Raw genomic sequence first — 11,331 nt, 5'->3', positions numbered from 1 at the left:
GCAGCTTTTTCAAAACTTAAGACCAAATAGAAATGTTTCAATAACGTTTTAGAAAATTCCAGTGGAGGTAGTTCTTGTAACAAAGAGCAATGATTCTCAAACTTTTGTACTGGTGACCCCTTTCACATAGCAAGCCTCTGAGGGTGCCTCCCCCCCTATAAATTAAAAACACTTTTTAATATATTTAACACCATTATAAATGCTGGAGGCAAAGCAGGGTTTGCGGTGGAGGCTGACCGCTTGTGACCCCCCACATAATAGCCTCAAGACCCCCTGAGGGGTCCTGACCCCCAGTTTGAGAACCCCTGACAAAGAGCCTCTGCAAAATTTGTGGCCTAAACACTGCGATGTTGTGCCAATGCATAAGAATCAGAAAACGAAGCTAGTAAAAAACAAAGTGAAACTGATCTACAGTCACTATCCAAGCTCAAAAAATAAACCTAAATTGTGCCAACTAGACTTTTAAAGGCCTTTCAATTTTCCTAGTTTGATAATAGATTTTTACAATTTTTATATTGCTACATATTTAACCTGATAAGCAGTTTTTAAGTAGTTATTTTTTTATTTGCATCTTATCAAGTGCATAGAATATGTCTAATTAGAGTGTGTAGGCTGCTTTAAAGTATTAATACAGTAAATACCTTTTTAAGTAGAAGGCATCATATTAATCCTTTTTCTTTTAAATTAAGAATTAAACTTTAGAGTTCAAGAACTGGAACATCTGCTACGAGATCAAGAAAAAGAAAAGAAATTCCATATGAACAAACTTCACGAAATTCAACTCCAGCTGGAGAAAACAAAATTGGAATTCACAGAAAAAAGATTCTGTTTTGCACAAAATTAGAGATGAATTGAATAGAATGACAGCACAACATGATCAAGGTACTGCCCCGGTACTGTACCATGTTGCACCAGGCCTCTTCTGGCTGCTGTTATAATGATTGTTAGCGGTAGTGTGTGTCAAACATTCAGTCATATTTAAAAGATTCAAGATACTTGAATAATGTTTCTTAGAACATCCTGAGGATAATGAATTGAAAGTATGCATTATGTTGGACAACCTTAAGTTCTTAATTAGCTTGCCATTTTCTGCAAGGGTCCAAGCACTTCTTAGCAGGTACTTAGCTTCTTGCGGCCTCATGCCTTTGGGCATGATTCACTGAAGATCTGGAACATCATCTCCAGTAGGGCCCTACCAAATTCACAGCCATAAAAAACGCATCACGGACCATGAAATCTGGTCATTTGTGTACTTTTACCCTATTCTATACAGATTCATGGGGGAGACCAGTGTTTCTCAAATTGAGGGTCCTTACTTCTGTGCTACCTTCAGAGCTGGGCAGCCAGAAAGCAGTGCCTGTTGGCCAGGCACCCAGTTCTGAAGGCAGTGCCCCACCTGCAACAGCGCAGAAGTAAGGGTGACAATACCATACCATGTCATCCTTACTTCTGTGCTGCTACTGACAGTAGCTCTGCTTTCAGAGCTGGGCTCCCAGGTAGCAGCTACCACTCTCCGGCCTCCCAGCTTGAAGGCGGCGCCGCCACCAGCAGCAGTACAGTGGTAAGGGTAACAGCACCGCAAACGCCCCCTCCCACAATAATATTGTGACACCCCCCCCCCCACACACACACACACACACAACACCTTTTTGGATCAGGACCCCTACAATTACAACACCATGACCTTTCAGATTTAAATAGCTGAAATCATGAAATTTATGGTTTTTAAAATCCTATGATGGTAAAATTGACCAAAATGGACCGTAGTCCCTACCAATAATATTACATAGAGCAAGAATGACATCTGGTGGCCAATTGTGACCTTAAAGGGACACTGTCACATAGTTTAACATTTTCAGCCTAAACTACCATAAATTCAGGGGAAAGTTACTTGGATTCTAAACTATCGCAGGCTAAATACTTGGGTAAATTCGAGTTAAGAATGAGAGTGCCTTACAATAAATTGGTAGTAATTAAAACTAACAAGTATTAACTTTGAATTTCCTGTATTTTTAAGTTAAACGTAAATCGCAACCCAACATTTAAAAATTTGGAAATGTATCATTAAGGCTCTCAAACAACCTCAACTCTGCCTCATCAGTGACTCTAGCCTCTAATCTTTCTTCCTGGAAAATGTGTTGTTTTCAAGTCCTTCACATAAGAGTTTGCAAGATTAGATCTCCATACTGAACTGGTGTTTTGATCAAGGGCTTTTTGTACTGGCTCTGGACAATTTGTAAAAGGCAGTGTATTATCGGTTTAGTGAACAGACCACTGCTATCCCTTTGTGACTTCTTCCCCTTTGAGTGGTTATCCATATGCACAGTTTGCTGATGGTGTGCAATGTACCCCACTCACCCAGGTTCAGAGTCTCATGCACCTTGAGCGGCCTCATGTCCTGCACCGAGGGCATAAAAGGGTGGAGCAGGCCAGCCACCACTCAGTTCTTCTCATGCCTCCTGGCTTCGAGAAGAACATGGGCAGTCAGCAGTGCTAACAAAATAACTGGCTCTTTTCAAATTTGTGCATAGTATAGATAGGGCTGGTTAGTTGTTGCCCATTGGCATTTTGGATTTTTAACCAGAATAGCTATTTCTTTCTGGTGCCAGGATGGGTTCTTCTAAGTCCCCTGGATTTACATCTTGCCCAAACAAGGGCACTATACCCTTTAAAGTTTGGCATTTAAAATATTTATTTTGTCTGGGGGAATATCCCTGGAAAATGTGCTATTTGCAAGTCCTTCACTTGCATGACCTGCAAATCTAGAGAAGCCCTGCTCCAGATGTACTTAATGGGTAAAGCAATGAGACTAGCTTCAGGCCCTGGGTCATATAATCATAGAATATCAGGGTTGGAAGGGACCTCAGGTGGTCATCTAGGCCAACTCCCTACTCAATGCCCAACTTATGCTATCTTATGTCCGGACAAAGCGTCTTTAGGACACATCCTGTGTTCCTACTGACAGTTGTCACAGACTTCCATCTGAACTAGCAGATTCATCTGCCTATATTTTTCTCTGAACCACCCGCTTCTAAGGCTGCTGCTATGCTCTCTATGTTGAATGTCAGACGTGCTTTGGCATGTTAATTTGCAAAGGATGAAATCTTTTAGATCTTCATCCAGTTAGGTGCATATGTGACTGTGTGAGGGCCTGTTTAATAAGTGCTTAATATGGATTCTCCTGCTTCATTCAGCATTTATTCTACCAGAGCTTAGGCATCATCGCTGATATATTTCTGTTGTGGAAATATGTAAAGCAGCTAGGCTGTTTGGGGAGGCACAGTCTTCCCTACCCAGCCCTCCATACAGTTTTGAACCCTGATGTGGCCCTCGGGCCAAAAAATTTGCCCACCCCTGCTTTAGGGGCAGAGGGACTTGCCTACTTTTAAATGTTAGGCTGTCTTTTATTTTGATCTTAACTCAGAATTACCTTGGTTTCTAATACTTGATTTTGTTTGTTTTTAATAACTGCAGCATTATTATGAATTTAAAAAAACACTTACATGTACTGTCAACTTTACTCACTGATTTTAATGATTTGTTTGGTTTGGTTTCTGCCTGGGGATTTTCTTGATTATTTTTTTAAGACATTTTGAAATCTTTTCCATGCAAAGAAAGAAAGCTGGCAGAGAGTCCCCGGTGTTATGCAGAGAACACTGGGGGAGCTAAGTAACAGGGAACATTGTAGTGCTTAGAAGTACGATAGGGATTAACCAGTCTGTATTCCTCAGGTTCTGTTGTTACCAGGAGGACTGCAGGTTCTTGTGGAGCTTCTGAACTTTGCAGGCACTCTGAGTTGAGATTAGTGGAGAAACTCTGAGGGGCTACAGGAATTCCTGAGAACATGGGGAAGTCCAGCTGAATGTTTTGGCCTTTGCCAATTGCTGCAGCTCCACAATTTTCCTGTGCATTTGGTAGAACATTGTAGCTCATGCAAGTCATGGAATCCATGATTCTTCATATTTATCTTTACTTAACTCTTTTCCCATCCCCTTTGTGCCCCTCCATACACACTTAGATGAAAGAAGTTATGTTGCCGTGGAGAAAGGGACCTCCACATGTGTCTTCTGTAGATGGGATGGTTGTCACCTACCCTTTGCTATCAGGGTTTTAATGGATGCATGCAGATTCTGCTGCCTACTTAAGAATGTTAGAAAATTCTGCTGCTTCCTACATCCTATCTACAGGATGCTGAAGATTATACCATCACATGAATGGGGGTTAAGAATTTCCCTCTGGAGAGGTACGGTAATGGCTGTTCTTTGCTACCTCTGTGAGGAGCCCATCGAGAGAAGGTCTTGGCTGGGAGTAGGTTGAGGCCAGGGACATTGAGCCAATCCAGTGTTATTACCATGTTTGTATACAGATGTTCAAGTAATTTAACCATGAGAACTTTTGACCTGTGAATAGGCCCTCTCCACTTCAGTGACTGATAGCAAATTGCAGAGGAAAGATTGATTGGTTGCTACTTCTGATGTCACAATGATGCTATTTATGAATCACCTGAGTTACTGAGCAAATTGCAGAGGAAAGATTGGTTACTACTTCTGATGTCACAATGATGCTACTTATAAATCACCTGAGTTACTGGCATAGCTCTGTCACCATAACCTCTAGGTGTGACTGTTAAGAGCTTTTCTTATTACAGTCTAGCTTCTTTAAATGAGTTTAAAATCTGATTGAATTACAAATTATATGATTAAATATGGAATATATGAAGAGTTTGGGGTGGTGTGTCACTGGAATATTCAAAGCCAAGAATAAGGTGAGAGAATAAGTGGTGAATTTTATTAATATTTTGATTTTTAAAAAATTGTTTTCTTTGGCAAAGTAAGAAACTATTTTACGCAGAAAATTAATGTCATCTAAAGTGTAACTCTGCTAAACTTGGAAAGTAGATTAATTTATTATACTGTGAAACAGGGATTTTTAGTTCCACTTTAAATGCTAATGTCAACCTGTGGGGTAAGAACCAAATCCACTTCAATTTAGGCTGAAACAATTTATTTTAGCCTTTATTATATATGTTTTCAGACAATGCTACTATCACCTATGAATTACATAAACATTCAAAAAAAGATAAGGCAAGAAAAGGAAACACTCAAGTTTTCTTTCTTGGGGACAGGGTCTCTGCTATGCTTGGCTATTTTTCCTCTGTATCTTCTCCACTATTATGTCAATCATCTATTTTTCTAGTCCTCTGTTCTGTAACTTTGCACAGACTCAGTATAGCAAGCTACCTCATCTGTGTCTTTATCCGTATATATTCCACTCTAACCCCCTAATTAAAAGATTTTCCTGCATAAAACACAATAACCCAAATTAATAATTTTTTTGTTTATTCTGCTAAAGCTTACTTATATCTGTGTAGTTCCCAATGCATCTGTGGTGACGACACAGGAAAGGAAACAGAACGCCAGGTTTGTTGGTAGCCAGAGAGCTTCACAAGCCTCTTGCAAAAAGCCTCCCAGGAAAACTTTCCTGGGGTTTTTATTTCTCTCCTTACTTTGTTTACAACTCTTCTTAGTGGTTACATTCTTGCGCATAGAAAAGCCAGGCAGTATACATGCACATAAGATAACGAACCCATCTCTTGAGCGCGTGAACACCAGCTGCGAGGGTACAATCAAATCAGCCAAATAAGTTTCCCAAACACAAACGCTGGATTGAAGGTCACTCCTGCCTCGTAGCCATGGGAGCAGTTTGCCGCGCCTGTGGGCTAGCGATTCGGGAGCTATGCGTCCCTACATCCCCCCCTGTTTTATTTTATAGATGCGGTGTTTAAACAAAACACTCTCGCAGGGTAGCATACACAATGCCACTAGATTGGGTATACATTAAACAAAGCAGCAAAGTAAAACATCAAACATCAAAACTAAGACCCCATACTATAAAAGGGTCTTCATCTACTCTAAGGGTGGCTATGACTAGATATAATCCCACCAAGGAGGAAAAACGTCTTGGCGGATGGCTTAAGCATAACATTTTAGCATATCAATTTGCTATTGCATGCGATTACTATTATCAGTAAGCTTAAAACAACACATTTCTTTCACTGTCTCACACCCTAGATGTTGCTGGGTGGTTTGCAGACAGGAACAAGGCAGGTACTTAACAGACCTTGCATTTTCGGGGCAACGGCCAGGCAGAAATCAGATTGATTCAATACCTGTGCCAGGTGGACTCAAATGTCTTGTAATGTGGTGTCATTAACATACACACAGCTGTCATTAACTTGAAAAAGTAAGTGTCCTGTCAGGTGTAATCCCAGGAGCACTGACTAAAATTAACTGGGCATACCAGGTAGTCTAATTTCCCAGATGTTTTGGTGAATTACTCAATCCCACATGCATCCTCCCCATGGACCCGGCAGGATTCGGTATGTGGGAGGCCACACCCCCTTTACCGGTCCATATGCTTGGAAGGAGCATTGAGAACGTTTGCACTTTTACCCAGAAAGTCTCTAAGTATGTCTCCATGGCCACAGATCAGATGGTACTCCTGATGTGTCTGTAAGGGCAGTGGGCCAAGCCTGAACATGCTAGATCCCACTGCAATGCCTTCCCAGCCTCAGTGATATTCAATACCATCTCTGTCAGCAACTTCTGGGTCATTGTCTGTATTTGGATGTGTTACAGGGGTAATAGTGTAATAGAGGAGATGGCAGGGGCAATGGCAACAAGGTGCCTTTGGTACTTATCATTTAAAATCCAATTAGGGAAGACAATACATACTGAAGGACTTATCCAAAACACAGGGCGCAGCCTGTAGAATAAACCTTAAAATCTAATCAATACCACGTTCCCAAGCATGGGTCCCACAAGTTTCTTTTTTTCCAGGTTATAATTTTTTGTTTCTTCACCAGGGTCAGTTCTTAATGTCTCTTGTAGTCAGGAATTCCTGGACTTTGTGGTTTCAAGGAAGCAAGTGTTCCTTCTTCTCTTTTCCTGAAACAGTGTGGTTTAGCATCATACAGGGGAGAGGTTACTAGCACATCACCCTGTAATGGTTTTGCTTTTTCTGGAAAAATTCAGAGCAACAGTAGGTCTGTCAGTGGACAAGGGAGAGGTTACTAGCACTTCACCTTGTCTTTTTTTCCTTTTTCCTGCTGTCCAGACAGCACAGCAGAACTAGAAGGAGAAATAGGCTTATCATCAGTCAAAAGGTCCTCCCGAGGTGGAGGGGTCTTTTTGCAGTGAAAAGCATGGGTCCAGGCAGTCAGTCCTTGGCACTTCACAGCGGTGTTGGTGGTTAACAGGACTTGGAAAGAGCCTTTCCAGCATGGAGCCAAAGCAGTCTTTCGTTGATGGACTTTACATAGACTCAGTCTCCTGGTTTTAATGAATGGCAGGGGTGCTAGGGTCTTTGGGTAGCACTTCTCTACCTGTGAGAAAAGAAACCTAACACATTTCATTAATGCCTGGCAGTGTTTTGCAGATCTCATAGTTGCTCGGGCACATTTAAGCCCCCCCCTTGTCTTGGGGGTCAGCCAAGTTTTGGCTGTGGCCTTGGATGAGCCTGCAAGCTGTATTTTCCTCTCAGTTAACTCATTCTGTGCTTTTTCCTCTTCTCCCTTTCTCGGCTTCTTTTAACCTACAAAGGAAACCTTCACTCTTGCAGTAAAATAACTTTATTACAGAGCTTTGGAGCAACAAACCGGGACAAGCACACCCACTTTTGAGGAGTGCACTCGGTACAACCTCAGGTGTCTAATTGCTTTCCTCCCTCCCCAGCCCTCTGGCTAGAAATCGGAGGTAGCCAGAAGGATCCCATGGGCAATATGGGGAGTGGGTTAACCTTCCATGTCCTTGCTTCCAAAGACTGTTGGTATGCAAATTTTTAACAACAATTTTTGCCATAAAACACAAAAATAATCCCTATTGTGCCAGTAAATGCACGGTACATTGAATGCTGTTCAGCTGGCATCCGTTTTCTCTGATGATCTGAAAAACAAAAGAACAGAGGTCTACCCCTTCTGGGCAGTCAGTCATTGCTTAAAATGTTTCCTTGTATTTGTTCATAGGCAGCCTAGATTTCAGTGGCTTCAACCTTATTAGTTAGAAACTTGCATTAATACAAATGCTTTCTGGCTCACTTCCAAATCCAAAGCTATCTACAGCTTAAAGATTTTTACTTAAAAGGGACACAATTAACTTTCCCAGTCTTTTGATTGCCTTTTACTTCTAACTCCTGCTTTCAAACACACAGTGATCTGAACAAGACAACACAACCTATATTGGTAGGTTTGCATTTCCTTTACCTCTGCTACAATATACACTGCACATATTCTGGGGAAAAGCCGCCATTGCGCAACCCATACGGGCTCATTAGTGAGCCAACGGAGGGGGAGGGCCGTACACCTAATCATCAATATGGATGGTGGCAGTTAAAGCAGTTCCCCTGAGGCTTCTGCCCCTTGTGCAGGGCAGCTGCCAGCAGGGCCATTTGATGGGTTTGAGTGCCTACATCAGTACACGCCTGCAGCAACTCCGCCAGGGTCGAAGGACTTAGAGGACTCGCTCGCAGCGGGGACCCTGCGAAACGCGCGACGAACACACTGGCCAATGATGGGAAAAGCTACCTGGGGCGTGCCCACCGCCTGCTCGGGGATGCCCGAAAACTGCCCTGTGCCATATAACTGCTCAGCAAGATAAGCCCCCCCACCTTGTGCTGCTGCTGCTGCAAGCGCCTCTCGCTGGTACTCGCTGTCCCACACAACGTATTGCGCGGGAGACAGCACCATGCGACATATGTCTTTCCAATCTTGGGGGAGCAAGTGATAACCGTTTGACACACCTTTCAAGATCCCCCGGAGCTCGTGCAGAACCGAGTAGGGGAGAGCCTCCCAGTCCACTACTCGCCCCCCGTTTCCATTATTTCGCTTAGAGACGGGGAACGCCTCGAACCCACAGCTTAATTCCTTGTCGGTCAAGAGACCGGCCTTGCGCACCGGCTGCACCGCCGCGGCGACAGCGCCCCCCTGCCCGACCGGTAGGCATGGGGGCGCCGCCACGGGCGGCGGCGCAGGGGGGGTCAGCTGCGGGCAGGAGGGGGGTGGCCCATCACCTGGGGGCAAAGGGGAAACCGGCTTAAGGCCGTCGGGGCCGAACCCCTCCAGCGCCTCCTTACAACGCTGCCAGAGCAGCAGGTGCTGAACTGGGGCACGGGGTTCACTATACAAGGTGATCCCAATTCGTATCCAGTCAAAAAGCTGTAATGACCCGCAGTCCGGATACCAGGGGCACTGGCGATCTATTTCCCTTAGAAGGCCCTCAATATGAGCGACCGAGACAACGACACATGATCGCTGCCTTATAATCTTTTGTAACTCTCTTGCGTGCTCCTTCTGGGCACTGGAAAGTTTCCCCCCCATACTCACGAATAAGGGGCGGCAAACAGCCGCGGGCGCGCTCGGCGTATCCAGCCGGTGAGTAGAGGGGTATCACGTCGGGGTCACCAGCTGTGGTGACGACACAGGAAAGGAAACAGAACGCCAGGTTTGTTGGTAGCCAGAGAGCTTCACAAGCCTCTTGCAAAAAGCCTCCCAGGAAAACTTTCCTGGGGTTTTTATTTCTCTCCTTACTTTGTTTACAACTCTTCTTAGTGGTTACATTCTTGCGCATAGAAAAGCCAGGCAGTATACATGCACATAAGATAACGAACCCATCTCTTGAGCGCGTGAACACCAGCTGCGAGGGTACAATCAAATCAGCCAAATAAGTTTCCCAAACACAAACGCTGGATTGAAGGTCACTCCTGCCTCGTAGCCATGGGAGCAGTTTGCCGCGCCTGTGGGCTAGCGATTCGGGAGCTATGCGTCCCTACATGCATCTATTCCTTGCTGTCACACTCACTGGCTCCATGCAGTTGTACTTACATTACAGCAATTTTTATTCTTTTTACACATCTGTTTTTGTGGTCTTGAGTTTTTACTTGTTAGCTGGTTGAATGGACGGGTGGGGGATGAGGGATTGTACCTGAGTTACTGAAAGCTAACAGCTCTCTTCTCTACCCTGCTATCTGCTTGGTCAAGAACTTTATATATAAGACACACAAACCAGTTTTCTGATTTACAGACTGTTTCAGCAAAATCTGATGATCTAAAGCAGCAGAAATACATACAAAAAGCAAAAATTCCTTCCTATTTTCTTATAGTATTATATATAATAATTTCTCTAACATTACTTAGTACATATTTGACTAACACAATTCATTACACAGTTCTCCAACAAAGCTTACCTATGTATGTGCTTGCTAATGGTGGCTCCATAATTTACAGTAGAACTTCAGAGTTACGAACACCAGAGTTACAAACTGATCAGTCAACCATACAAATCTCATTTGGAACTGGAAGAACACAATTAGGCAGCAGCAGAGACACCCCCTTCTCCTCCCTCCCCGTCCCCGTCCCCCCCGCAAAAGGCAAATACAGTACTGTACTGTGTTAAACTACTAAGAAATAAAGCAAAAGCAGCATTTTTTCTTCTGCATAGTTCCTCACTTCAATAAAGCATAAATTAAAATGAAATATATCTCCACATATGCCAGTAGCATTTTTCACATCCTTTTAAAATTATATTCAAGTAAATTGTTCATCTTCTGCTTTAAAAGCATCCAACCATGAAGATGATTTAAATCTTATCAGCAGTTCACTTTTTTATTACCTTTAAAAATAGTTACTTGTCTTAAAGAAAAGATTTCAGAAAATAAAAATGTGTTCTGTAGAGAGAAAAACAGTTATTCTGCTAGGACAGCTTTCTGGTAAATTGGTCGTAAGTCTCCCTAACATGCTGGGAATACAATGACACTGTAAAAGGCAAAGGAGCGACGGTAGTATTGTGTTCTGAGAAAATGTATAGTAGTGTGCTTTGGGCAACTTTCAGACTTTTATCAGCAGATTGTTTTCACAATAGAAATTACACTGGGAATTTATTAAATGGGGTTTCAGTGTACTCTAGTTCTTTATAAACCACCAAAATTACAAGCAATATATTATTTTAATAAAATGACAGATAAACTGAAACACTTCTAATAGGAGAATTTCCTCTAAAAAGGAAATTCTTAGCATATTGATTTTCAGTTTAAAATTTCAGTCTAACCTACTTTAAACAATGAAAATTGTTCTGTTCTTGCTGTTCAAAATAGTTCACTGATTTTTTTTCAGTTGAATCAATGTGCTGATTCACTGTAAATTGAAAGTTGCATTGAATTTATTTCCTGTGCCTAAACACTTCTACTTTTTTTATTAGTTTTTGCTGCTCATTTATTGAAACTTAGCACACACTTGTACTATAGCCAAGTGTAATCTGTTATCAGTTTGGGATGGGATAC

At 42.6% G+C, this 11,331-nt stretch overlaps 1 protein-coding gene and 1 long non-coding RNA gene across 2 annotated transcripts in view; one reads left to right on the top strand and one right to left on the bottom strand.

The window, feature by feature from the left end:
• Positions 1 to 674: 674 nt before the first annotated feature.
• Positions 675 to 11,331, top strand: part of LOC135982605 (centromere protein F-like) — an 83,326-nt gene continuing 72,669 nt past the window's right edge. Inside the window, exon 1 of the mRNA XM_065589991.1 lies at positions 675 to 882. Coding sequence (XP_065446063.1) covers positions 874 to 882 — 9 coding nt within the window. The 5' untranslated portion in view covers positions 675 to 873. The remainder of the gene's footprint in view (positions 883 to 11,331) is intronic.
• On the bottom strand, positions 5,422 to 9,828 carry LOC135982510 (uncharacterized). Its single transcript, XR_010599907.1, has 2 exons — positions 9,380 to 9,828; positions 5,422 to 7,943 (listed from the first exon to the last, which is right to left on the bottom strand). It is a non-coding gene; the product is annotated as an uncharacterized LOC135982510 (long non-coding RNA).

The sequence above is a fragment of the Chrysemys picta genome, chromosome 3 (genome assembly GCF_011386835.1).
Source record: "Chrysemys picta bellii isolate R12L10 chromosome 3, ASM1138683v2, whole genome shotgun sequence".
NCBI classification, from domain to species: domain Eukaryota; kingdom Metazoa; phylum Chordata; order Testudines; family Emydidae; genus Chrysemys; species Chrysemys picta.
The sequence above is the reverse complement of the archived record's forward strand: the minus strand, read 5'-3'. Positions and strand labels throughout refer to the sequence as shown.